Below are 25,617 nucleotides of genomic sequence, written 5' to 3'. Positions count from 1 at the left end.
CACACCGAGGGATCTCCTCCCTTATGTCAGGGCTTTGATTTGCGTTACAGATCACAAGCCATGAGGTCCCACCTTCCTTCCTGCAGCTCAGTTGGGGTTCCCTCATTTTGCCACCAACAGGAGGGGACTGTGCCACCAGAAGGCACGTGGGAAGAGGAGAAGAGGTCTCACCTCCTAGGAGGGAGCTTGGCTGGTGCAGGAGCTGTCTGCAGGCTGGAGCACCGAGAGCAAGGCTGCTCCATCCAGCTCGGGGACCAGAAAGGGCTGGGGACGTTTCTGATCACCTGAAGCAGGGTGGCTGTAGCTTTCTCTAACCCACCCATTCCCTTCCTTCAAGGAACAGCTCTCAGAACAAGCCTCACCACCATAAAAACACAACTATGGCTTCTTCCATGGCTCATGCACAACACAAATGCCCCTCGTAGCTCCTACAGAGCGTGGAGGTCGTTGTGACTAAGCTGGTGAGAGCCAGGAGAACCGGGGCGCAGCAGTTGTACACACGTAGTGAAAATCAGGGTTGTCTTACGCGAGGACTCGCTTCTCCACGATGTGGGTGAGAGAGTTGAACACGCCTTGCCGGACGTGAGCCTCCAGCGGTGGGTAGAAGTTGGGAATGATCTGAAAACAGGAGAACAACCACGTTAGTGTCACAAACCTCTGGCAGGACACAGCCAGGACTAGCTAAGGCCATCGGTCAGCTTCTTGGGTCACCCTCGCCTCGAGCACTACATCCCAGCTGCTTCTGACCAAGAAGGGTAGCAGGAGAGCTCTCCGAGTGCAGCATCTCAGGGATGGTGGACAGAAGGGGGACCAGCCCACGCCTCTGGATTTTCTACCCCAGAGAACCAGCTGGTGCATCTCCCAGGGAGGAGGAAAAACACACGGATGCTGCCTCACAAGCTGCGAGACATCCTGGGGCTCAGCCAGGGCCATGTTCCAAGCAGCAGGAGCCAGGGGAATACAAGGAGGGCACCCTAAACCAAAATTCAGGTCTGTCCACACACAGTCCTTTGCTTCTGGAGGGAGGAAGAGGACTCCTCCCTGAAATCTGGGCCATCCCAGGAACCTTCCACCTAGTTCCCCTGCCAGAAGCCAGAAGCCAGCAGCTGCTTTTGGAGTCAGGCAGCCCGGGGTTGGGAGCACACAGAGCGTGGCCGGGCGTTGAGGGAGGAAAACGATGCAAGTCGCAGCAATTCCAGCGCTCACGCGTCACGGAGAGATCTCGCGTCCAAGAAACCCCATCAGCCCTCCTGGGACCAAGTTATTGGAACCAGCAACTCTTGGCTTTGCTTCCCTTGGGACGGAGGGGCAGGAGCAGCTCTGCTCCCTACCCAAGGAGGGCTGTGCTTTGAAAGGGACACGATGGGTCTGACTTGTCCCCTGCTGCAGTGGGGTTCTGTTTGCTCTCAGGGGGTGACACCGGGCCAAGCATTCCACGAGCTCCTAAAGGGAACAACTCAGAAGTCTTTTTCCTGCCAACGCTCATCATTCTGGAAGGACTTATTTGCAGAGTGGGGAAGTCTCGCACGCCTTCCCACGGTGGCATTCCCATTAATGGATGACACATGGGCCCAACTCTCCGACCTCCAGCAACGGCTCTGGATTTACCAAGACACCGCCAGGACTCACCAAAGCCCCTGGTGGCTGGTTTTTAAGAGGTGAATGGTTTGGCGCAGCGCCCGCAGCAGCGTGCCCGACTCTGCGCTTGGCAGAGCAGCCAGGGGAAAATCCATCCTTAATTTAGCGTAGGTAAGAGGAGGTTAAAAGGACTGGCAGCAGATCCCGAGCTGCTCTGCAGGCTCTTTCGCAACCAAGAGGCTCAGGGCAGAACAGACCAGATGATGCACTGAGGAATGCGGAAAAAAAAAAAAAAGAAGGGGAAACAGCTTTTTTGGTTTGGAGTTGGTGGGTTTTTTTTTTTTTTGGCTCTGCAGACTGAGCAGTGAGAGGACACTATTTTGCTGCTCCAGGATCACCGGGTCTAGAGATTCATGAAATTCCTTTCCTGTGGGATGGAGAGGCAACAGGCTTTTGCCCCAAAACCCTCTGGGGAGTGAAGGCATCTGTCTCCCCCGAGCCTGGGTTACTGCTCCTGCCCTTCGTGACCGGGCAGCGCAGGGAGCAGCCTGCGCCGCTCACCACTTCGCCGCTCCAGCTTCTGTCTTGGCAGAGAAGGAGAAAGCACTGACCTACACCAACGTGCCACACTGACCTACACCAACGTGCCACACTGACCTACACCAACGTGCCACACTGACCTACACCAACGTGCCGCACTGACCTACACCAACGTGCCACACTGACCTACACCAACGTGCCGCACTGACCTACACCAACGTGCCGCACTGACCTACACCAACGTGCCGCACTGACCTACACCAACGTGCCGCGGCACCGGCGACGAGCAGCGCTGGGAGGAGAGCACGGCCGAAGGGCCCGGCTGCGATCCCAAAGGGAGCACCTCTGGGCCAGCACGCTTCCGCTCCTCCGCGCCACGGCCGAGCGCGCGAGGCTAAAGCAAGCCCCAGAGGCTGGCCCAGCGACCGGCTCTCTTTGGAGCATGACCTCTGCATAGCTGGCTGGTGTTAACCAGATGAGACCGCGGCTGTTTCCCTCTACGCTGTCCTCTGTTGACACTCCTGAGGAGTCTCTCTGTCCCACTGGTGGCAGAGGGAACCCCGTGGTTGCTTTCACAGCCCTCCTCACTCAACCCCTGTCATGCAACGCGTCCGGCGAGGCAGAGGATTCCCCGGAGAGCGAGGGGAGGCTCACCCGACACATGAAATCCAGCAGCGTGGCGGTGATGGCAGGGTGAGGCTTCATGGAGTGATGCATCACCAGAATGGCAGGTTCTGGAAGGAGAGAGCAGGGAGCCCTGCGCTGAAAGCCCCAGAGATGCCCGTACCACCCAGGTGCCCCTCCGTGCCTGCAGACCCAGCTTTCAGCCCCTGGGACGCAGAGGGAACCCTTTTCTTTTGGCTTCTACACACCCTTGCCCTCATCCAGCTCCTAAATAACACTTAGGCTTCAAACAACGGCCAGAACCAACTTCCCACAGGCAGGAGATCCCAGCAATTCCCCAGAAGGATCAGCCCTTGCTTGTGTGCCCCAAGCCCTGGGACAGCCCTGCAGTCAGGCAACCTGCCTGCCCACAGGGAGGGACGCTCTGGGGCCAGCCAGGGACCCCAAGGAAAACGCTTGCTCCTACCACGGATAAGAAAACCACAATTAAAAGTGGCTCCATCAAAGCAACTCTCCTGCAAGCCAGCAAATCCCAGGAGTTCAGGGCAGGGGAGGCAACTGCTGTGGTTTGGAGATAACCTGTTGGGCTTTCCCCCTACCACCTCTGGAAGCTGTTAACCCCTTCTTTGACCCCTGGCTGTTTGGAGGAAGCCTCTCCGTGGTGTACCTATATTCATGATGCTGTCCTTCTCGGGGTTGAAGAAGAGCCAGTCATAGAACAGGGCCAGTTTGGCATTTGAAGCAGCAACGTTGGACTAGAAAAGGAAAAAAACCAAATAAATACAAACTGTCTGATGGATACAGCGCTGAGCACCCGATCCCTCTGCACGCCCGACGTGCCGGGCCCTGCTGCTGCGAGGCAGGGGCTGGCGACGCTCGGAATTCCCACTTTTTCAGAGCTGGGAGGAAACTCTGGAGCAAATCTGCCTGCTCTGAAAGCAGCTCCAGCCAGGGTGCCGCGTGGGGCGGAATCGGGGATATTTGGGCCCCGCACATCGCTCGGTGTTTTCTGCTGCACGTTCACAGGTGCAGCAACAGCCGTTTCCTCGGCAGCTTCTGCTCGGTTTGACAAGTGCTGCGGCCGTGTCCTGGGTGGGACGAGGGATGATAGGCAGGGTGGAGAGAGTGGAAGCCAACGAGGCAGTAATGAGGCATCTCTCTCTGTCTCATCATCATCATCATCATCTCATCCGTAACAAGTGTTCTTGCCCTTCGCTGGGACAGGAGAGGCCCCACGCCTCGTAGACGGGCCATAAACATAAATCAGAAACAAAAGGCTTGACAAGCCAAAATTGAGAAGGGGAGGTTTACGCAGGGAAAGCAGATCCCAAAGGATCCAACGTGACGCGGAGCCAGGACTGAAATCCAGAGCGCAGAACAAAGGCCAGCGTCCTGACGACTGCTCTGCAAATCTCTCCTTCAACCCAGCCAGCAAAAACCTAATCCCACCCTCCCCAGCAGCTTCCAGCATCAGGGGGTTACCCCTTCCCCGCAAGGGACGCGATCCCAGGGGATTATGTGACTCGCTTTGGTGTCCGGCCCTCGCAACTCACCGTGCAGGTGGTGAGCAGCCACCCGATGATGGCCCAGCGCGGCAGGATGTCGGAGCTGAGCACCTCGTTGGAAGGGTGGACAACACCACAGATGTAGCGGATGAGGTCGCAGCGCAGGGACTGGCTGTCCGGGGTGGACAGGTACTGCCGCTGAAACCAGTCCTGGTACCGCTTCTGCTGCCCGAACCGGACCTGAAGGCAAAGAGGAAGACGTGGGATTTACTGGAGGCTCAGAGAACCACGGGCTGCCACCCTTTACCCTGCCTCTTTCGGCAAACTCCGCTTTGCGTCCCGCTCCCCGCCAGCCCCGTGCTGGTGGCACCTTTGGGGACACCGAGGAAGCCAAAAGGCCGTGGTGCAGCGTTCTCTCCACGCCGTGGAGCCGACGGGACCACGCGGCGAGGGGGAAGGGAGCTGCGCCTGGCGGGCGAGCGCAGATAACGGTCGGCCCCGGTGCCGTCGCCGCGCAGCTCCCGGCCTCTCTTGACGGCGGCTGCTGCTGTCGGAGCGCCGATAACCCACCGCATCGCGGCCGTTCGGGGAAAGCGCTTGCCTTGGAAAGCGGCCAGCCAGGAGCAGTGCTCCCCTGCAAGGCTGCTTGGTGCTTTTTAATGGATACCATGGATGTCTCAGGCCCATCTACATCAGCTCCTGCCGGGCGGCCTCTCCTCCTCCCGTCGCCGTTAGATGCCAGAAGCAACAAATCCTCGCGCCAGTCAAGCTCTGCCCTTCGCCCAGACCGGTGTTCTGCCCTCCCACTGCGGATCGGGCAGGGATGCGTGCCCTCCTCCCCTGTGCTGGCACCAGGACCTCCAGTGAGAACGAGGGAATTACCCGTGAGGTCATGAAGAGCAGCTTGGTTTCCATGTCGGGAGTGAGGCGGCACGCCAGGAACTTGCGTGAAGTCCTCGACTGGAGGAGCTGCAGGACACCTGGGGAGAGACAGAGAGGTCAGCTTCTGCTCCCAGTCCTCCCAGTCGGTCCCCGCTCTGATGCGCAGAAGGAGAAAGGGCAAAAACCACGGGGAGTTTGCTCGTTGTCGGAAGGGGACGAGTCAGGAGCACGGATGTTAGCCCCAGTTTAGGTGTCGTTTCGCTGGGCTGTTTGGGTAAAACTGGCAGCAAACTGGGACATCACCCTGACCAGCTGCCCCTGGAAGCAGGTGAAGGCAGAGAGACGTTTGTTAGGTGCCCCGGGATGCAAAGGCTCAGCGCTCAGCTGGGAGGATCCAGACAGAGCTAAGAAATGCTTCCAGGGAACGTACGGCTGCGGGAAGAGGCAGGGATGAGCCCTGGAAACATGAACCATCCTTAAGGGTAGGGCTGAGGCTCTTGGGGTTATCTCTGCTCCCCCAGAGAGGGGACTGGAGGACACGTTCTGGAGAGGCAGAAGCAGCCGGAGATCACAGAGCTTAAGGAGCATTTAACCAAACGCCGCGCCGCGCGCTTCCCTGCGCATAATCCGACATCTTCACAGCGACGTTAACGCGGCCCCTGAGAGGAGAACAGGCACTGGGGGAGCGGGGGGAGAACACTTGAAAGCCCCATTTCCAAAGACTCACTGGAATTGCTGCAGACAGATAATGATGTGAAAGCCCCTAGAGAAGTGAATAATTGATACCAATGAAAATTATCAATATAACACTCTCTCCATCACGTCTGCTTTGACCCAGACTGTGCAGAGCACTCCACCGCTGAGTGTTGGGCACACCAGGCTACTGGGAGAAACAAAACCCCATTCAGAAATTGCCAGTTGCTGCATCTTCTGGACTTCTTGCTTCAGGGCTACGCAGCTTCATCGGGCTCTTTTCTGGAGAGTCTGAAGGACTCAGACACTTTATCTCTTTGGGCTCCAGCTTCATCTCAGCTTATAAATCAGTTAATTAAAAAAAGCAACGGCGACAATTATGGAAGTGTTACGTCCAGAACAAGCACGACAATTTAATTGTCCTCGTCGTGGCCCAGCCGCCTTCTCATGATCTATCATTCCAGCTGCCTGAAGTATCTGTTTTTCAGGCTGCTTTAAAGCCCAGGCGCCTACAGGGTCTCTGCAACGTTTAAAAAAAAAAAATGGCAAAAGCTGCCGAGCGCCAGAGCTGACTACAGGAGACTGGTCCAGGTCCTGTCCCTATTCCCAAGCTCCCTGCAGCCAGCAGAAAGCTGCTTTTGGAAGCATCTTCTTCTAGTTAGTGATGAGGAGGAGCTCTGGAAGGAGCCACGTGGGCTTTGACGCTGACGGAGGTGGGTGACACGGCGTAATTACAGCTCTCTCCGCACGCTCTCCTCTAGGAGAACATCTGGAAGGAACCCCCACACCCAAGGCAGGGTGGGCACAGAGCCTGGCCGCTCTAGCATGGTCCAGAAACCTGGGCCAGCGGGGTGTGCAGAGTGAAAAAACCAGCTGCTGTGCAGGATTTTTGCTCCAACTCACCCCAGAACGGGCCGACAGCTGTGGCAGCCTCGTTGCAAAGGTGTGCAAAGACAGGAGGGGGTTGCCCGTGGCTAGCGGGACGTCGGCAGAGGCTCGCTCTGCCCGCGTGTGGGCAGGGCAGGATGGAACCAGCCTCCCCTTCGGCCCCGTCTCTGCCTACCTGTGAACTGAGCGCTGAGGACCTGCGGGTTGTGGATGATGTCCTTCCAGAGCTGCTCAAACTCGGGTATCCTTGCAACGTTTTGCAGCAGCCGTACAAGGTCCCGGCCGATCATGAAGCAGTCCATGAACTGGGGAAAGGAGAAGAGGAGGAAAAAAAAAAAAAAAAAAAAAAAAAAGAAATAAATCACATTTACTGTTTACCTGCTCCTGAGCAGGGGGAAGGGAGAAGGCACCGGGGGGCAGGAGGAGGGGAAGGGAGGAACAGTGAGTCCTTCAACCTTAGCGCCGGCTCCAGATGATTCACTCCTTGCACAATATCTCCACTCCTGCCCCTGGCAGCCTGCCCCTCTTTTGAAGCTGGCAGGTTCGGAGAGGCAGGGTGACAGGCGGGAAGGTCAGCAGCTATTTTAAAATGTTCCCTCTCTTGTAAAGCAAACAATCGGCCCATAAATCTGACATTTTTCTCTCCAGGACCGCAGCCAGTCTCTGAAGCTAAGACTTGACACTTGCTCCTTCCCGCCCAGCAAGGAAGAAGGGGAGAACGGGCAGGGAGCTGCAGAGCGAGGACACCGAATATGCAAGGATTTCTGCCCACACCTAGCTTCGGTGGCTTCTTCTCCATGGTATGGACCAAAAAGTGGCCTGGAGCTGGCTACTGTGTTCTCCGTAAACCTGCCAGGACACTGGTTGCCTTCTCAAGGGAGGAACTGATATTCATAAGCCACAAGCACTAAGGTGCCACAGCAGCAGAAAAAGAACGATTTCAACCCTGGTGGCCTGAATAAGAGAGCCTGAAACGAGGCTGCCCCATCAAAACAGCAGCTCTCCCCCTCTACAGCCTGGAATTTGATGGGATTCCTGGTGTAAATGGGTTCAAAAGCCACCCACAGCCTGCACTGAGAAGGAACCACACAGCACTGCCGGCACGGTGCAAGCTGGGGGTGATTCCGAGGAACCAGCACGTCTCGTGCTGCACCAGGGACACGGGCAATGCCACCACACGCAGACACAGACTCCCCAGGGAGGCAGGTCTCTTTTCCCAGCCATGCTCTGAGTCCCCTGATCTGCTCACCCGTTCACGGAGGAGGGAGATGCAGAAATCCACCTCCTTTTGACGCAGGACCTGGAGCTGAGACGTGCCGTGATGGTCCACGATGAGCCGCAGGTACGTGTACACCGCCATGGCTATCAAGAGGCTGCTTTTCAACACCCATTCTCTGTAAAGAAAGAAAAGAAAAATGAAAAAGAAACACCTTCAGCCACCTCTGTGAGGGAAACACAACCAGAAGTGGTATAAACATGGAAGCTCAGGACAGAGGAAACTGAGGCACAAAGGAAAGAGCAAGGGCAGGGACTCCAGCCTGGAGAACGTTCATCCACGGACCACTCCCCGCTCCGTACTGGAGCTTGGTCCAACTCTCCCTTCCCCAGGACAGCCCCATCACAGCCTCCTGTCCGGGTGCTCGCACCCCAAGCTCTCTGGCCGGGCGACAGACGTGCTCGTGCCGAGCGCCGGGCGGATTTCCAGGGCCACGGAGACGTTGGTGGCCACGACAATCTACGGTATTTGCAACTGCGAGTAATAAAGCGCTCAAGAGTGAGTGGAGGGAGCTGCCCCGTGAACAGACTTGACCTTGATGGTAACATCAACCGCCACAGGAGCCTCTTTACTGGTCTCCATAGCCAGAACAGCGCCGAGCAAGAGACGATGAGCCAGGACAAGCTACGAAGGACCTTTCCGTACGGTCAGGCTCCGAACGCTCTCCGGCACACCCGTGTTAGAGATGTTCTCACGCTCCTCTGCTAAGTGGATTAATCCAGCAACACTGGTGGCATCCTGAGCAGCAGGTCACGCTGGGCACCTCTTAATGAGATATGGCAGCTCTTGAGCCCCACGCTGGGCTGGGAAGCAGCTTCCGCAGCACCGGGGGCAGAATCATAGAATCATAGAATGGTCAGGGCTGGAAGGGACCTTCAAAGGCCATCTAGTCCAACCCCCCTGCAAGGAACAGGGACATCTCCAACTAGATCAGGTTGCTCAGGGCCTTGTCCAACCTGGCCTTGAACGTCTCCAGGGATGGAGCACCCACCACCTCTCTGGGCAACCTGTTCCAGTGTTCTACAACTCTCATGGTAAAAAATTTTTTCCTAATATCCAACCTGAATCTACCTCCCTCTATTTTAAAACCATTACCCCTTGTCCTATCACAACTGGCCCTCCTGAACAGCCCCTCCCCATCTTTCTTGTAGGCCCCCTTGAGGTACTGGAAGACCGCTATAAGGTCACCCCGGAGCCTCCTCTTCTCCAGGCTGAACAGCCCCAACTCTTTCAGCCTGTCCTCATAGGAAAGAAGATCTGCCCCTGCCCCAGCTCGACCACTCAACACTGTGGGGCAGAAGGAAAAGAGCAGTCGTGGCTCCTGGGGAGCTGGAAGCACCAAATAGCAAAAACTGGGGAAAATCAGATGTGCTTAAGATCGAATTCCAGGGAGATTTGGGAGAGGGCAGCTCTGAGTCTGCGGTGGGAGAGACATCGCAGCGCCGGCAGGAATCTGTCCTGCCTCGGGGAAGGACAGGAGCAAGGAGTGCCCTGCTCAGCGCAGGGGCTCTGTGCCCACGACTGGCTTGGGAAGCAGATTTATTTCTCAGTCAACTGGCTTCGCATCCAGAGCCCCAGCAAAGCCTTGCCATGGGCTGCGCCGCGCGGCAGCGCCCTGTCTGCTGGGTGTGCCGCGTTCTCGACCTCCCTTATCTCAGCTCAACAATAAATATTCTCGGTCCATAAAAAGGACCTCGTCAGCTTGGTTATTCCTGCTGGATGCCAAGAACGGGCCAGGCCGACTCGGTGCCTCCAGCGTGATGGATCACCCACAGCATCCCCCGGCTCAAACGAGCCGTAAATCAGGAATCCCTTGGAAGTGCCACTGCCCTGTAATGCCACGGCCACCTGAAGAGACACCGGCCCAGCGGCAAACGAGTCAGCTGCCCTAAACCATCGGGGAAAAGGGGGAGCTTGGGAAAACGTGCCAAACGTTTGCTTTCCCAGGCTCTTCCCACTGCATCCCGCTGGATGCCAGGAGCAGGTTAATTAGTCGGCCGGGCGGGCTGGCCCGGCAGCACGCGGCGCTGAGCGGAGGTGATGTTAGGGAGGATGTAGGAGTAATTAGGGCCGGGATCCCGGGGGGGCTGGCAGGTCAGCATCTCCTCCTTTTCCCGGCGAGAGATGTGCAGAAAATAAAAATGCTGTCAAAGGGAGGGGGGTAAAAGTCACCCACAGCCACAGGATTCACTGATCCGACGGGCAGAGAAAAGGAAAACACTCGGAGGATGCATCGCACCCGTGCTGCCGTTAGCAGCGAGAAGCTAAATTAACACTCGGCTGCCGAGAAGTAGTGGATTTGCCTCCTCTCCGAGGCGGGCAGCGCTTGAGAAGCAGCTTTGCTGTAACTGGTTTTAATTAAAACAAGCACTCAACGCTCCGAATGCGGCACCAGATCTTCACAGGCGCGGCTTTAATTAAAGCTCTGGCTTTTCCCCTAATCAAAGCATAAATCCCAGCGAAGAGCTGCAGGTTCTCCCTTGGGCTCACTTCCAACCCTCAGCTCTCCTCCTGCTCAGACCATTTCTGTGCTGCTACAGCAGGTACCACTGATGCTCCGGCAACACCTCCAACAGGGGCCGAAGCCTTTTCCTCTCCTCTGCCAAACTCAAGTGACAAAACTCAGCGCACGGAGCTTTCTCCTGCAGACCCCTGACCAGATGTGGCTTCAGATCACCTCTAAGAAGATGCTGTTTCTCCCACGGTCCAGTTGTTTGCAAAATAAGAGCTGCAACATGCTTTGGTGAGACGAGGAGCGCTCCCGAGATGCTCCGAGGTGCGGGGTGGCAGCGGCGAGTAGCACCAGTGCCCGGGAAGACCATACTGAGAGCTGGCAGGGGGTTAAATACGGTTGGGAAGGGAAGAGTTGAGCTGAGCACAAAGGCAGGGGGGGCCAATACTGCCAAGAACCGAAGGTCAGCCAAGCCCAGGAGACGGCAGAGGGTCTCTCCTTCCCGGGCACGGTGGGGCACTAGATGGCACTCATGGCAGCGCACACTCGCACAGCTATTCCCGGAATAAAAATAAATAAAAAAAAAATCCCTAGGACTGTTAGTTGCGGCCAAATAAAGGCTTTAACGACTTGATTGTTAAGCGCAGCAATAAGCAATTTCAGGAGAATCGCTGCTGTTCTAGGCAGGCTGGGTGAAAAGCTATAGGTTATTTAAAAATAATGACTCTGCCCAGCCAAAGGCTGACGCTGGGAATTCTGCTTATCACCAATTAGCGGCTGCTTTGCCAACAAAGGACAATGCTGAGCCCATAGGACAATACTTCCCAGATGGCCCTTCCACAACAAATTAAAGTTGCAGCCCTCCCGAAGCAGGAGCTGTTTAAACACAGGAAGCTTTTTGGGCAATTAACTCCGTCCTACGCCTCCAAAAGGAACACCACCCCCGCAGCTCGGGAAACTCGGGAAGAAAAATATTCCTGGGACGCTGCTCCCGAGCCACACGTGGCGATGCCACCCCACCGCCCGCAGCGTGGGCTCAACACCTACTGGGTGCCGCACGTTGGGGGACACCCGTCTCCTCGCGGGCGGCTGGGGGACGGGTATCAACCCGGGCAGCTCCGATGTGACATGTGGCCCCCATCCAAATCCTGCAGAGGAGGTTTGCTAACGGAGAGGTTTCGGGACACCCTCCCACACGCAACCTGCAGCAAGAGGGCTCCCAGAGCTAGAAATGTATGCCACGGCTTGAAAACCCGCTTGGTAACGCAGCGGTCTTCTGCCCAGGAAAACCCCATGGACATGCTCCCACCCAGGCTGTCATCACAGACACAACACCCCAAAATTTGCCTTCTCCTGCAGCGAGCAGGACATCCACCCTCTTAGCAGGCAGATGAGGAGCGTTCTTCCTCGCTTCGTGCCTGGTCGCTGCTCTCTAAGGGTTGTACCAGCCTTGGCCGGAGCCTCCCGACCAGCCGTACCTCTGCTCGGTCAGTATCTCCAGGACGTTCTCGGCCAGCCAGATATTCTTCGCTGTCACATCCCCGCCTGAAAGCGAAAGAGCAACAGGGAAGAGAAAAGTCAGTCAAGACGAACCAGCGTGGTTCCGTTGCCAGAACCACCGACCGCTTCGATTCCAGCGGCCCCAGTAAGGAAAAGTTAATTAAAGGAGTTTGCTCCCTGACTGGTCCCACTCTGCCCACCACGCACACTCGGCTGTTCCTAGACACAGCACGTTTCTAGGGATAAGTGCCTTTCTGTTAAGGGATCAAAGGGGTCTTTGCTGCAACAGTATTCTTGCCAAAAAACTCCGATAACATGGAGTCAGTAATAATCCTTCGGGAAAGCAAAGGAGAAGCCAGAAAGGGATGAGATTCAGTAGCTGGAAAAGAGGAAACATTTCCAGCTGCTGAGCCTACGAAGGGGAAACGGTGTCTGCAAAGAGTGCCCAAACTCTCAAACACAGGCCAGGTGTCAGCGCGGTGCCTCACGCCCTCGGCGTGGGCCTCCAGCACGAAGCCGGAGCCTTGGGCTGACGTCGCCGTGAGCGGAGCGGGACTCCGGCTCGGGGGGGTGGGGGGCACGGAAAACGCCTAAAGCAGGCGAGTCAAAACAATGGGATCATAACAATTAAGGCATCGTAAAAGCGGCGAGAAGTGAGAGAGCGGCGTCCTTCCAGAACACCAGGGGCCCTGAACAGGGAGGGAAAACACGAGATGCCTTCACCAGTGGCTTTTAAAACGTTCTGTGTTTACACTGGGACAACGGGGCCAGGGCAGCTTGGCTCACGCTCAGGACTCTGTCCCCTCCCTCCCCATTCTTCCTCCCCTGAGGAGCAGACACGGCAATTCCCAACCCGGGCTGCCCGGCCCTGCGTGGTGGGCGCCTACAATAATGACACAACGTCAGGTTTTACGGGGGGACATTAATTCCCCCTCCGTGGACGTCAGCGGCCGGCCCCAGCGCCGAGCAGAGAACACGGAAGAGGCACCGTTCCTGCGAATCCGGAAAGGCGTGTGCGCAGGGCTGGGGGGGCTGACACCCAGGGCTGGGGGGAGCACGCTGCAGGCCACCGGACGGCCAGTGCCGGCTCCTCGGGGAAGCCACTGACTTCAGGTGGGGCGAGGCAGCCTCCTGCGTCTCGGATGAGTTACAGAGGAGCCACATGCCCGGCTCGTGCCATCCCAGCGGTCAGAGCACGGACTAAGGACGATCCCGGTGCTCTTGCGCAGCGCTACGGAGCGAAAGCTGGCAGCAACAGGAACCAGGACACTTCCTGGCTGTTTCAGCATTTGCCAGAAGCCTCCTGGCGCTCTCTGTGACCCACCCCCTCGTAGAGGCTGTTGGAAACAACAGGCTCTTGAAGGCTTATCCTCTGCTCCATGCTCCCTGGAGAGATTTCCTCACCAGACAGGTCAGGGCAGGCTTGGTGCCTGCCAGTGAGCCCTGCTCCTGCCTGGCAGCTGGGCACGGAGACACTCGGGAAGCCTGTCCAGACCTGGCTGCATGGCAGCACAGGCTCTGGCGCTGACGTCGAGCGCAGAAATGCCACGACTCAGCCCTGGTAAACCACCAAGAGCGCCCAGCCTGCTGGCACGAGCAGCGGGGAACGCAGGCGGCGGTCGCCTCGCTCCTGCGGCACAACTCACCCGCGATCTGCTTCATGAAGGTCATGCAGACGCCGTCGGCACCGAGCACCCCGCTCTTCACCAGCTCCCGCAGCAGCCACACCAGCTGGGCAGAGGGAGAGATCAGTGCAGCTTTTGCCAGAGACTCCCCCAAAAAACCTCTCCCCAGCACAGTGGCCGCCTCGGCTGGCAAATGCCGCCGCGCTTCCCTTCCAAAGGTGAGTCCTTAACATGGACCAAAGGAGCTCCGCCGGTGCCAACTGCCCCCCAAGCCCCCCTCTGCTCATCCTCTGCTTGGATGGTGTGAAAGGAGCAATTCTGGGGAGAAAAACCTTCTCCTCACCTGGGTCCGACAGGTGTCCTGCAGCTTCAAGTACTTCTCCATGAGAATATGGTTGATCTTGTTGAGAACGATGTTCATGCCATCTCGGCTCACCAGTGCCAGGTCCCGGTAGCACTGCAGCAGAGAAGAGGGGGAGATGGTTACGGATGAAGGACCATAACAGAAAATGTTTTTTATCAAACCTGGTCAGATAACGGTAAATAAACAAATCCCAGGGGAAAGAACATCAAGGCAGGCAGACTCCCACGGGGTGACCTGAATCAGCATTCCAGGGCCAGCCAGTAATCCTCTGGGGTGTTACAAACTGACAGCTGGATTCACTGGATTTAGCCCCAGGAGCAAAAGGTTTCTCACTCCAGAACGGACGCTGTCGAATGTCCCTGTCCCCTCATCCCAGCCCTCCCTGCACCCTGCCACAGCTCTGAAGAGAAAAGACAGACGATGGTCCTTCAGGAAGGATCAGATAAAACCAGACACATATAAATCGCTTAAATCCCTGCTCCAATCTCCCCGGCACCAGTGATGACCAGAACCATGTTGCAGATGCCCACAGGACTTGGGGTCACGGCAGCAACGCTGGCTCAACACCATGGGAGCTCCGTGGAGATGCAGGAGCAGAGGCAGATGTCCCCAGGCCACCTGCTCCTGCTCACACAGGACTTCTGAGGTCAGATGGAGCTGACTTTGGAGACCATCCAGCTCAAACCCATGCTACCGTGCTGGTTTTGGGTTAGAAATCCAGAAATCCTGCCTGGGGTCCAAACGGGCAGATCTGGTGGGGCTGTGCTATGGGAAGAGAGAACCACCTTAAGGAAAAGAAGGATTTTTCTCCACTCTTATCTGCCACCAGCAGCCACACAAACTGCTGGCCGGAGAGCAAAGGTGTTGGCTCTCTCTTCCCCTCTGGTCAGGACAGCGGGGGGGCGGAGGGTGATTAGGAAGTAATTTGCTAATCAGTTCTGTGTTAATGTTAATTTGCACCAGTAAATGTCACGATACTCCGGAGAGCAGGGGTCTGGTCTCTGCATCCTCCTTCAGGGAGTTAATGAGGCCTCAGAAGATCTCTTTGATAAGACTCCCTGTGCTCAGGCTTTCTCCCTCCCTTTTTCATATAGCACTGTGTAAAAAAAATAAAAAAATAATACATATATATAAAAAAATCCCAAACAAAACCCCAGAATTCAGGAAGGCAGACTCTTCGGGGCCTTTAATCTCTTTTGAAACGCTAAATGAATACCCACGAAGCAGAGCCAGACTCAAAGTCGCCACGCAGATGACTACCTGGCCAGGAACACACAGCATCTTCCTCCGCTGCACATACATCATCCCGACGGGAAAACGAAGGGAATCGAAGCGGTCCAGGCCACGGCCGGCCAGGCAGCGGGATGCTGGTTCTGCTGTGCTCTGCCTGGACTCAGGGGAAACTTTTCCTTCCAAAAACGCCAGTGCTGGCAGGTCCCTACCCCTGCCCAGATCCTACCTCCTGTGCTCCACGGCAGGATTACGACCACTCGTGGCCCCTGGCACTTCCCTCTCAGAGGCTGGTGCGTTTCTGCACCCTTAGGAGCAGCGACGAGATGAATGTTTTTCATCTTAGTAACTTTCCTTGATGGTCAGTAGCTTCTTCAGCACCTCTGCTGTGGAGACAGGCTGGGAGAGTTGGGGCTGTTCAGCCTGGAGAAGAGAAGGCTCCGGGGAGACCTTCCAGCACCTCCCAGTGCCTAAAGGGGCTACAGGAAAGCTGGAGAGGGGCTTTGGACAAGGGTGTGGAGTGACAGGACATGGGGCAATGGCTTTGAACTGGAAGAGGGGAGATTTTGATGGGATTTGAGGAAGAAATTCTTCCCTCTGAGGGTGCTGAGGCACTGGGCCAGGTTGCCCAGAGAAGCTGTGGCTGCCCCATCCCTGGAAGTGTTCAAGGCCAGGTTGGATGAGGCTTGGAGCAACCTGATCTAAGGGAAGGTGTCCCTGCCCATGGCAGGGAACTAGATGATGTTGAAGATCCTTTTCAACTCAAATCATTCTATGATTCTCCCGTGTTCCAAGAATTCACGCTTTTCTGGGTGAAACATCCAGGCTTCGGTTTCCTGCCTGACACGTGCGAGGCACAGTGTCCACATCTGCATTGAAAACCACCAAGAGGTCCTGTGATACTGTCCTGACAGGGTGGATTAGCTCCCAGCTGGCTGGGCTGACTCTGGTAGCATCTTCAGGAGATGGGCTGGAACAAACAGCTCGGAGAGACACTTGAAGGGATTTACTTTTGGATCAGTATTTAAGTCCCAGTAGGAAAGATACCGTAATCCTATTACCCAGGGAAGTTTGGCAGCTCTTCACCTTGCCTACTGCGTGTTTCCTCAAATCCCACAAACAAACACTGCAGAAAACCAGAACTCAAACCACACCGAAGATGTTGCTGATCCTTGGTCCAAAATCCAACTTGGCCAGAGGAGAACGAGTCCCATTTCACCAGGGGCACAGCACGGCACCGACCGGTTGCTCAGACAGGTCAGATCTCACCTCTGGCTACCAGCCTTCGGCACGAGGATGGTCACAATAATCCAAGGGAAGGTGCTTGGAGAAAATCCTCAGGGATTCAGCAGCTGGGAGGGTGAGGAGAGAACCTGAATTTCCTGATTATTACCAAAGCTGCAAACAATCCATCGTCTCCTCCCCGCTCTTGGCAGATCGGTGCCGCTCGCACAGGCCGTTTAATTAACAGGAAGGAACAAATGATAAACGTTCGCTTCAAATGAGGGGAGAAGAAAAAAGAAAAGAAAACAGCCGTGGAGTGGAGGAGAGAGGTCCCCCTCCCACCCAGCACCGCGGCAGACGGCGGCAAGATGCCGGAGGAGATGTCAGGGAAGCGCTGCGCTCATCCGCGGGGAGGGCTCCGTGCACTCTGATCCCGGAGCAGCGTGTTAATTAAAGCCAGAGGAGCCAAGCGGAGGAGGGAGACCTGACGGATGGGTTGCTGTCACTCGGATATTTGAAGTGGTCAAGTGTCCCTCTCCTCACAGCTGGACACGTTCGGCACCGCTAATCTCTCCTGGCTGGAACATCAAGGCAACAAAGGGGGAGGAGGAGACCTGCGTGCTCCGGCTGGTCTCCGGCGAGCGGAGCGGAGGGCTGTGCCACCACTGCTTTACTCCATCAGCGAGGGGACGGGGCAGCTCAAGCCCCCTCCTGAAAAGGGAGATGGGTTTTCAAGAGCCTCTCCGGGAGGAAGAGTGGGTACCTCCACCTCCCCTCCGTGCACGAGCAGATGGGACAGCGAGGCCACGACGCGCCATGGGACGGATCGGCACGCCGGGGACAGATGTCCGCTGAAGAATCACGAGAGGACCAAGCAGGTGGTGTGAGATGCCTCCACTGGCGTACTGGGACCAGAGCGGGCGCCGCTACCCCCTGCTCAGCTTTTAGGGCAACAAGTGCTAAAACACCCTGGAATGCAAACCTGGTCAGCTATGATATCCCTTTTTTTTTTTTTGGCAAAACAGGTCCCAGGAGGGTGGTGAAGCCTCACGGGGTACGCTCGACTCGGAGCAGTACCACCTCCCTGCCAGCCTCACTGGGTTCCACCTCCCGTGCCGACATGGGAGGTTGCGGATCTTCGCCCGCAACCAGATGTGGGAATGGTTATCCCAGATGACCGGAGTTGGCTGCGCTCAGCATCCCGGAGCCAGGGGCTTGGAGGACAAACAGAGCTCTGCCCTCTGAGTGACAATCCCAGAGCTCTCCCAAGAGTCTCGCAAGATGCGAGATCAGTCAGGCAAGCGTTAATCCCTCTCCACAGGCAGGGAGCAAAGGCAAGGAGTAACTCCCCCCAATCCCTGGTAGGAAATCACTGACTGGCTTCCTGTCCTTGCTGTCTGGATACAGGGCAAGTGGCAGCAACAGATGACATCAGAGCCCAGCAGACTGGCAGATCCAATTACTCCCTAAGAAAAGTAACATGCTCCGAAGAGCAGATCTGACAAGAGCAGGAGGACCAGCCACCCCTAATTAACGTGGCCACCAGCAGCAAAGCGTGGCCTCAGCCCGTCGTCTCGCAGAGACGGCGTCGGAGCCTGTCGGCAGCGCGGAGCCAGGCTGCTCACCTCCTCGCTCCTCTTTGCCAGAGGAGATCTCGGAGGGGAACGTGTCGGGCATTCTATCCCAGCCCCTGGCAGTGGGATGGCCAGCGAGTGCATAGCTGGAGCATGCTGGACTCGCTCAACCTTTGCTTCCAGTGTATGGAAGCACCTGTCCCATGAGCCTTCTGCTCAGTTAATGGTGTTTGGATCCTCCCCACCGCATCCCAGCTGTGGTCCACCACATCCTAGAGAGAAAAAGAGCATTTTGTTCGACGTGGAGGAAGACCATCCTGTAGAGCACTGCTAGTCAACAACTAGAAATCCTTTTTGGCTCCCGCAGTGTCTTGGAAACAAGGATGTGCTCAGCGGCGCTCCGAGCCTCCGCTGGATTCCACCTCTCCCCATTAGCAAGTCTTGTGCTCGGCGCAGAAGGCAGGATCAGGCCAGAGCCTACGGACAGCGGGGGAGCCTGCGTCAGGATTTGGGAAAGCCTTGAGCCAACAAGGAGGCAGAGCACAGCACAGCCATCTACGTGACGCGCAATCCCACTCGCACCAGCGCCGCACGCAGCCAGGCCTGAAGACTTCCCAGAAGAAGTGTGTTTTGCTTTCGAGACATGATTTCTGGGGAACGGAGCTGTACCTTCACTGCCAAGGACCATCCCATCCAGCAATGCCAAGGTTCCGGGAGCTACTGCGGATCTATCGCTTTGGTGCAGAGGGCTTTGCCCTCGAGGCGGTGATTAAATCAAGAGAGAACATTGTGTGAGTCACCTTGGGTCCAGGGCAGTTGGGATTTACACAGCATTCCTAACCACACGCCAAGAGTCCCCTTCGATCCTTCCAAATCCTGTGGGACACCTGTCAACTGAAATACACCCCAACAAGGACCCCCCGGTACCCCCCGCCACGCACAGCCCGTCCGACAGCGCATTTGTTTTCCCTTTCAGCCATGAAATGGGTCTGGTTTCTACAACAAAACCTTTAACTCCTCTCCCTGAACACCCCCTGGTCGCAGCAACAGCGCCAAATCCCCATCCAAGATCTTTAGAATACAAAATATTCACCTTCCCATAGATAAGTAACTACAATTTAAAAAAAAAAAATAAAATCAGAGTTCACGGCGTTGTTAAAAAAAAAAAAGAGTTATTTGGAAATTAAATCCAGTCTGTGAAATTAATAGAGGTGGACTGCTGAAAATCAATTTTCTCTAGGAACTGAACACGTTCCTCCTCTAGACTCCAGGTGATTATTTCTGTAGGCATCTACACCTGGCTTCCAGCATGCAAATCTGTCCTGGGTCTCCGCAGACAAGGCAGAAACTGGGAAAGGCCTGACAGTTTCTCGAAGAATCGAGCACTCACCTCCCCCAGTGAAAACCAACTAATTCCAGGGCTGTGGCAGAACCCAGCCAAGCTGCCTTCCCTGGTGGCAGCCCCTGCATTCCCCGGAGCAGATGGCAGCCCCGGAGCCACGTGGACGCACCAGACCCAGGAACGGTCCAAGGGAAGGCATCACCCCGCTACAGTAAACGCTGCTGGGTGCTGAGGGTGCCGGCCAGGCGCCTTCTGACGCCAGCAAGAGACCCAGAAGTCCCACGGTTCCGAATCCAAGAACAGCACAGAGGAGGAGGACTTGGGAGTGCTGGTGGATGAGAAGCTCAACATGAGCCAGCACTGTGCACCGGCAGCCCAGAAAGCCAACCGTGCCCTGGGCTGCACCCAGAGCAGCGTGGGCAGCAGGTCAGGGAGGGGATTCTGCCCCTCTGCTCTGCTCTCCTGAGACCCCCCTGCAGTGCTGCCTTCAGCTCTGGGGGCCCCAACAGCAGAAGGACATGGAGCTGCTGGAGCGGGGCCAGAGGTGCTCCAGCTCCGAGGGCTGGAGCGCCTCTGCTCTGGAGACAGGCTGGGAGAGTTGGGGCTGTTCAGCCTGGAGAAGAGAAGGTTCCGGGGAGACCTTCCAGCACCTAAAGGGGCTACAGGAAAGCTGGAGAGGGGCTTTGGACATGGGTGTGGAGTGACAGGACACAGGGCGATGGCTTTGAACTGGAAGAGGGGAGATTTAGATGGGATATAATGAACAATTTCTTCCCTCTGAGGGTGGGGAGGCACTGGACCAGGTTGTCCCGAGAAGCTGTGGCTGCCCCATCCCTGGAAGTGTTCAAGGCCAGGCTGGATGGGGCTTGGAGCAACCTGGTGTAGGGGAGGGTGTCCCTGCCCATGGCAGGGGGTTGGAACTGGATGATCTTTGAGGTCCCTTCCAACCCAAACCATTCCATGATTCTATGATCCCCGGCTGCTGGGAAAGCAAAATCTCTCGCGGACGTTTCCGCGCTCCCCGACGGGTGCGGGCGGGCCTTACCTTCTGTGCCTGAGCGGGTTCGGTCAAGACCAGGGTGAAGAGACCCAGGCAGATCTCCTCGTGCTGGGGGGTCCCTTTGCATATCTGAGAGAGAAAAACGCGAGCGCCGTCGGTGAGCGGGCGAGGTGGGATGGCAGCAGGTGGTCAGTGAAGCAACAGAAGGAGGAAACCCCTCTCAAGCCCACCAAACGGGTGGCCAACGGCACACCCGGCAGCCCCTGAGGGATTCCAAGTAGGATCACAAGGGAATACAGAAAACATCCAGGGTCTCCCTAACACTCACACCCCGTTGCAAAGCCAACGCTGGGGCAAACCTCTCCGTACCAAGAGCTTTCCACGTGTTTTAGTGGCACCACCTGGGGATATCTCCTCACTGAGCAGCAACGAACCCCCAGGGAAGAACAGCAGCAGATCCGAGCCCTGTCCTACGCCTGGGGACCTGCCCAGGCTCTTTTTGCTTTTCTTTTCTACAACCTGTTTGTTTTTTTGTTTTTTGTTGGTTTTTTTTTTTTTTTCTACAAGACTTTTCTACAACCTGTTCATCCAAGCAGGAAAACATTTCCCAAGCCCTGAAATCCAGCCTGGGTTGCCGACCTTTTCCCATTAAGGGAAGGCAACTCCGTACCACTGGCTCCAACAGCCCAAGGTGTTCCAGGGAGGGGAAAAAAAACCCACAACCAACATGTCTGGGAGCCCATTAACATGTCACACGACAGTTCTCCTTTTACGGTAACATCTGCAGCTCGCTGGCGCGTATTTTAAGGCTACGCAGAGTTAGAAATAAATGCTCCATCCCTCAACGGAAAGGCTGAACCTGCCCTTTCCAGTGCTCTGCTCTTTGGAGGCCAGGAAAACGCTGATCCGAGCGGCGCAGGAGCACAAAAACACGGGAGAAACGCCAACCCCAGGCTCGCGCGCGCGTTCCGAGCGCTCATGCGCTGGGAGAGGCACGCTCAGCCAGATTCCTGCAAGAAACGGCGCTGCAGGTTGGCTTCCAGATAGGAGATTAGCCAAGGATTAGAGTCCCAGCACCATTTTGTCTTTGAACTGGGAATCCTTGGCAGGCTGGGAGCAGCGAGAGTGCAGCAGATTCCGTTCCCCAGCCTCTTCGTATCCACCCGTTCTCCGTGCCTGGCTAACAGCACGCCCGCCCGCTCCTTCCGACCGAGATCCGGGTGGGTACGGAGTTATTTCATTATGTCCCACGAGTTATTTCACCCAGGCAGGATTTCTCATCTGGGAAGGAGACGACACTTACGTGAGCGTTGAGGGCGTCGTTAGCTTCCCTCTCCGACAGCCCGTTGGTTAGGGAAGTCACGATGCCCACGCATCTTTCTAGTCTCTGAAACACACCAAAAAAAAGCCAAACATCACAAACTTGGAAGAAAAAGCTTCACTTTTTCCTCACTCGAGGGCACCCTCGATCCAGCAGGGGCTACTTCGACCCCCCCCAAAGACCGGAACGGACAGAAGAACAGTCAGCGACGCAACAGCCGCTCTTGGCTTGTGCCAACGCTCCAAACCTCCAAACCCATCGTTCCTGTCCGGGTGGGAATCCCGGGCTGCGGGGCAGCAGCCTGGAAACCTCCTGTTCTGAGCAACCTCTGGCTGAGAGCAAACAGCAGGAGCAGATGTTTGCATGCTAGTATGGCTTCAAACTGAAAGAGGGGAGATTTCGATGGGATTTGAGGAAGAAATTCTTCCCTCTGAGGGTGGGGAGGCTCTGGACCAGGTTGCCCAGAGAAGCTGTGGCTGCCCTGTCCCTGACAGTGTTCCAGGCCAGGTTGGATGCAGTTTGGAGCAGCCTGGTGTAGTGGAGGGTGTCCCTGCCCATGGCAGGGGGGTCGGAACTCGATGATTTTTGAGGTCCCTCCCAACACAAACCATTCCAGGATTCCATGATTGTAACAGCTCCGTTGCCACGCGAAGGCGACACGCTCTGCCTTCGTCGCCGGCGTTGCCACTGCCACGCTAGAGCCGCGGACCCGGCTGGACCATTTTGGTCACAGCAGTGGCTCGAGGATCACCGGCAGCCGGCGAAACGAGGTCGAATTCCCTTGGATCCTGCCGTTACCGGAGCAGTGACCCGGGAAAAGCAGCCTAGGACAGGCAATAAGCTGGGCACGAGAAGGTTATTTCTACACAGACGTTTCTGGATCAAAACGCCAACACATCCTGCTGGATATGGAACTGGTTAGTGACTCCTCTGCGTATCCAAGGGGCTGCAGCGGAGAAGCTGTTGAGGAGGAGGTCACCAGGTCCCCACTCCAAGGGAAAATGAAAGAATTCCTGGTCAGCAAGACAGAGAGAATGCCTTTGTGAAACCGGCTTCGTTCCAGGCGGAGCGACGGCATTATGCAAGACCAACTGGGCCAAAGCCCTGAAAATCTCCAACCTAAAGCACAGGAATTATTTGAAAGGAAGGACAAGATCCAGCAGTTGGAAAACAGAGTTGGAAAAATCCCGGTGAGAAATAAGACAACTTGTTGGCATTTAATGCAGCCAGTGAAGCACCAGGAGAGCTTTGCATGGAAGTTCAGCATCAAACAACGCCCTTGATCCGAAAACTGCAGGATCAGGGTCTGGAATTCCCTTCTTGGGAGAAATGGGAGACGCACCACGTCAAAAAGGGAATCCCAGGTTGGATGAGGCTTGGAGCAACCTGGTGTAGTGGAGGGTGTCCCTGTCCATGGCAGGGGGGCTGGAACTGGATGGTCTTTGAGGTTCCTTCCAACCCAAACCATTCCAGGATTCTATAAATCCATCAGCGCTCAGGAGTATAATTAATACCCAAACCAGTTTTTCCCAACTGACTGGGCTTTTAAGTGGTTTGAGAGGCATGAGAGGAAGGCTTGCCAGGCCAAAACATCTCTGGGAAGTCCTCTCCTGGTGCTCGTGTTTGCGTGGCTACCTCACCCTCACCAAACCTGAGCTCCACCACGCTCGCCGACTCATGGCAGCTCCGTCCCAGACTCGATGCTCTCCAGGAAAGCTCCAGGTGGGAGCGACCTGGACCCCAGGAGACCATGTCAGTAGCCCGCAGCTGATTTCTGAAGCCCAACCGAAGCTCCCGGCCATGCCAGGCTCGCAGAGTGGCACGGATCCGACGCTGGGAACGTTCTGTCCAGACCTGGACAGGACCCAAAACACACACGGGGACCAGCGAGTGCTTTGAAGGAACATAAATACACTCCAAATGGCAAAGGACAGCTTCCAGACCTTGAGACCTCCTCATTCCAGTTACCAGCCTGTTTTTCTCCCAAAACTGAAACCCAGTATGACTTTGTTTTTGTCTGCACCACTCCACCAGTCCCAAACACACTTGTTTCCATCACACCATAAATAACCAGTCTCTCCCACAAGTTTAGCCGCTCACGACAGCGCCGCCGCCCCAGTGGCACCGGGGAAGTTGGCCCTGGAAGATCCCCGAGCACCTGACCCTGTGGGCCAGGTGTAAATCAGCGTTACGGATCCTGAGCAACACGGCCGGATCCCTGCGGAACCGGCAATTCCGTGACTCCTTCACACCAGGAACAGATCCCACTTGTCCTGGGGAGACCCCAAGGTCTGAGGTCTCCTGCTGGGTTGAGGCGGGCAGGAGACCCTGGTGGGGAGGTGGTTTCTGTTCGGAGTGAGCCCCCGCCTCGCACGGGGAGCTGCGTGTGCCCCCTGCCCGCGCCTCTAACCCACCTCCTGGACCCCCCCTGCCCCCAGCCCAAGGCACCTACCTCCTCCAACTCATCCTTGGCATCCAGAAGAGTGGAGACCAGCAACTTCCCTCCTCCTCCTGTTCCCCCCTTCCCCTTCTGCATCTCCATGGTGGGGGCAGGGGGAGGGGGGGGGAGCAGCCCCTACCCAGGGGCCTTGGCCTGACAGGAGCCCCCCCTTTTTGCCCCCTTTGCAGCTTTGGCGATGCCCCCCACCCAGCTCTTCCTCGTGGGAGGATGAGGAGGGAGGTGTTTATGGGAAACACCCCCCCTCCACTGCACCCCCCCGCTCCTGCAATGGGGCGAAGGGGACAGGGGCGGCCCTGAGTGCTCCTCGGGGGCTTCACCCCGGGTGGGGGGGGGGGTTTCAGGGCTGCCTCCCCTTGGGAGGGGCGGGGGGGCTGCTCTTTGACCGGGGCGGGCCTCGGGCCTGCGGCCTGGGGGGGGCTGCGCTACAGGGGGACCCTACGGGGGGGCGCTGGGGGGGGGATCCCGGGGAGGGGGTGTCCCAGGGCCGGGAGGGGGGGTCCCCTTCGGCCTGTGGGGAGGGAGGGGGGGCCCCAAACGGGGCCTGTGGTGAGGGGGGGCCCGGGGGGGCCCCGCCGCGGGGGAGCGCCCGGGGGGGGTGACAGGTCCCCCGGGGCGGGGCGCGGCGGGCGCTGCGGCTGCCGCCGGGGCGGAGCGGGGGGCTCCGCCGGGCGGGGGTCTCGGTGCCGGGGGGAGGGGAGGGGAGCGGCGGCTCCGCACCCCCCGCCCAGCGCCGCCGGCCGGAAGTCACTGGGAGAGGGACGGGAGGGCCCGGGGGGGAAGAGGAAGCGCACGGCGGCCGGAAGGACCCGCCCCTCCCGCTGCTCTTGACCAATGGCAGCAGCGGCACGGCTCGGAGTGACAGCCAGGGGAGCCGGCCTGGAGGGGCGGGGCCGCGGCGGGCTGCTCGGCCAATGGGGAGGCGGGGGCGGGGCCGGCACGGGGCGAACGCTCCGCCCCCGCGCGCCGGGAGGCGCCGCGTGCGGCCGGGACCCCCCGGGACCCCCGGGACTCCCCGGGATCTGCCAGGACGTGGCGATCGGAGCTCCCCGGACCCTCCCCGGACCCCCCCGGGTCGGGCACGGCCGGGACCCCCGGGATCCCCCGGGACCCCCAGAGACGCCCCAGGACCTCCCACGATCCCCGGGACCCCCCGGGACCCCCTGAGACGCTCCAGGACCCCCCGGGACCCTCCGGGACCCCGCAGGACCCACGGGACGTGACGATCGGAGCTCCCCGGACCCTTCCCGGACACCCCGGGGTCGGTCACGGCCGAGACCCTCGGGATCCCCCGGGACCCCCTGAGACCCCCCACGATCCCCCGGGACCCCCCAGGACCCGCGGGACATGGTGATCGGAGCTCCCCGGACCGCCCCCCCCCGGGTCGGGCACAGCCGGGATCCCCCGGGAATCTCGGGACCTCCGCGGGGCGCGCACGACCGAGCCCCGCCGGAGCCCCGGGGAACCCCCCGGGGTGTGCACTGCCGGGCACCTGGGGGGTCTCCTGGACCCCAGTGGGGAACCTCGGGACCCCCCAGCCC

The 25,617-nt window shown here is 57.6% G+C and overlaps 1 protein-coding gene across 1 annotated transcript in view; it reads right to left on the bottom strand.

Moving 5' to 3' along the window:
• INTS3 (integrator complex subunit 3) overlaps positions 1-24,215 on the bottom strand; it is a 38,802-nt gene extending 14,587 nt beyond the window's left edge. Inside the window, 13 exon segments of the mRNA XM_086630355.1 lie at positions 527-618; positions 2,773-2,852; positions 3,410-3,497; positions 4,296-4,487; positions 5,130-5,227; positions 6,886-7,015; positions 7,960-8,104; positions 11,917-11,983; positions 13,585-13,669; positions 13,907-14,020; positions 20,343-20,426; positions 21,601-21,684; positions 24,071-24,215. Coding sequence (XP_086486481.1) covers positions 527-618; positions 2,773-2,852; positions 3,410-3,497; positions 4,296-4,487; positions 5,130-5,227; positions 6,886-7,015; positions 7,960-8,104; positions 11,917-11,983; positions 13,585-13,669; positions 13,907-14,020; positions 20,343-20,426; positions 21,601-21,684; positions 24,071-24,160 — 1,349 coding nt within the window. The 5' untranslated portion in view covers positions 24,161-24,215.
• Between the last annotated feature and the right edge of the window lie 1,402 nt (positions 24,216-25,617).

Source organism: Tauraco erythrolophus (assembly GCF_009769465.1).
Source record: "Tauraco erythrolophus isolate bTauEry1 chromosome 30 unlocalized genomic scaffold, bTauEry1.pri scaffold_44_arrow_ctg1, whole genome shotgun sequence".
Taxonomy (NCBI): domain Eukaryota; kingdom Metazoa; phylum Chordata; class Aves; order Musophagiformes; family Musophagidae; genus Tauraco; species Tauraco erythrolophus.
This window is presented reverse-complemented; position numbering and strand designations above follow the sequence as displayed.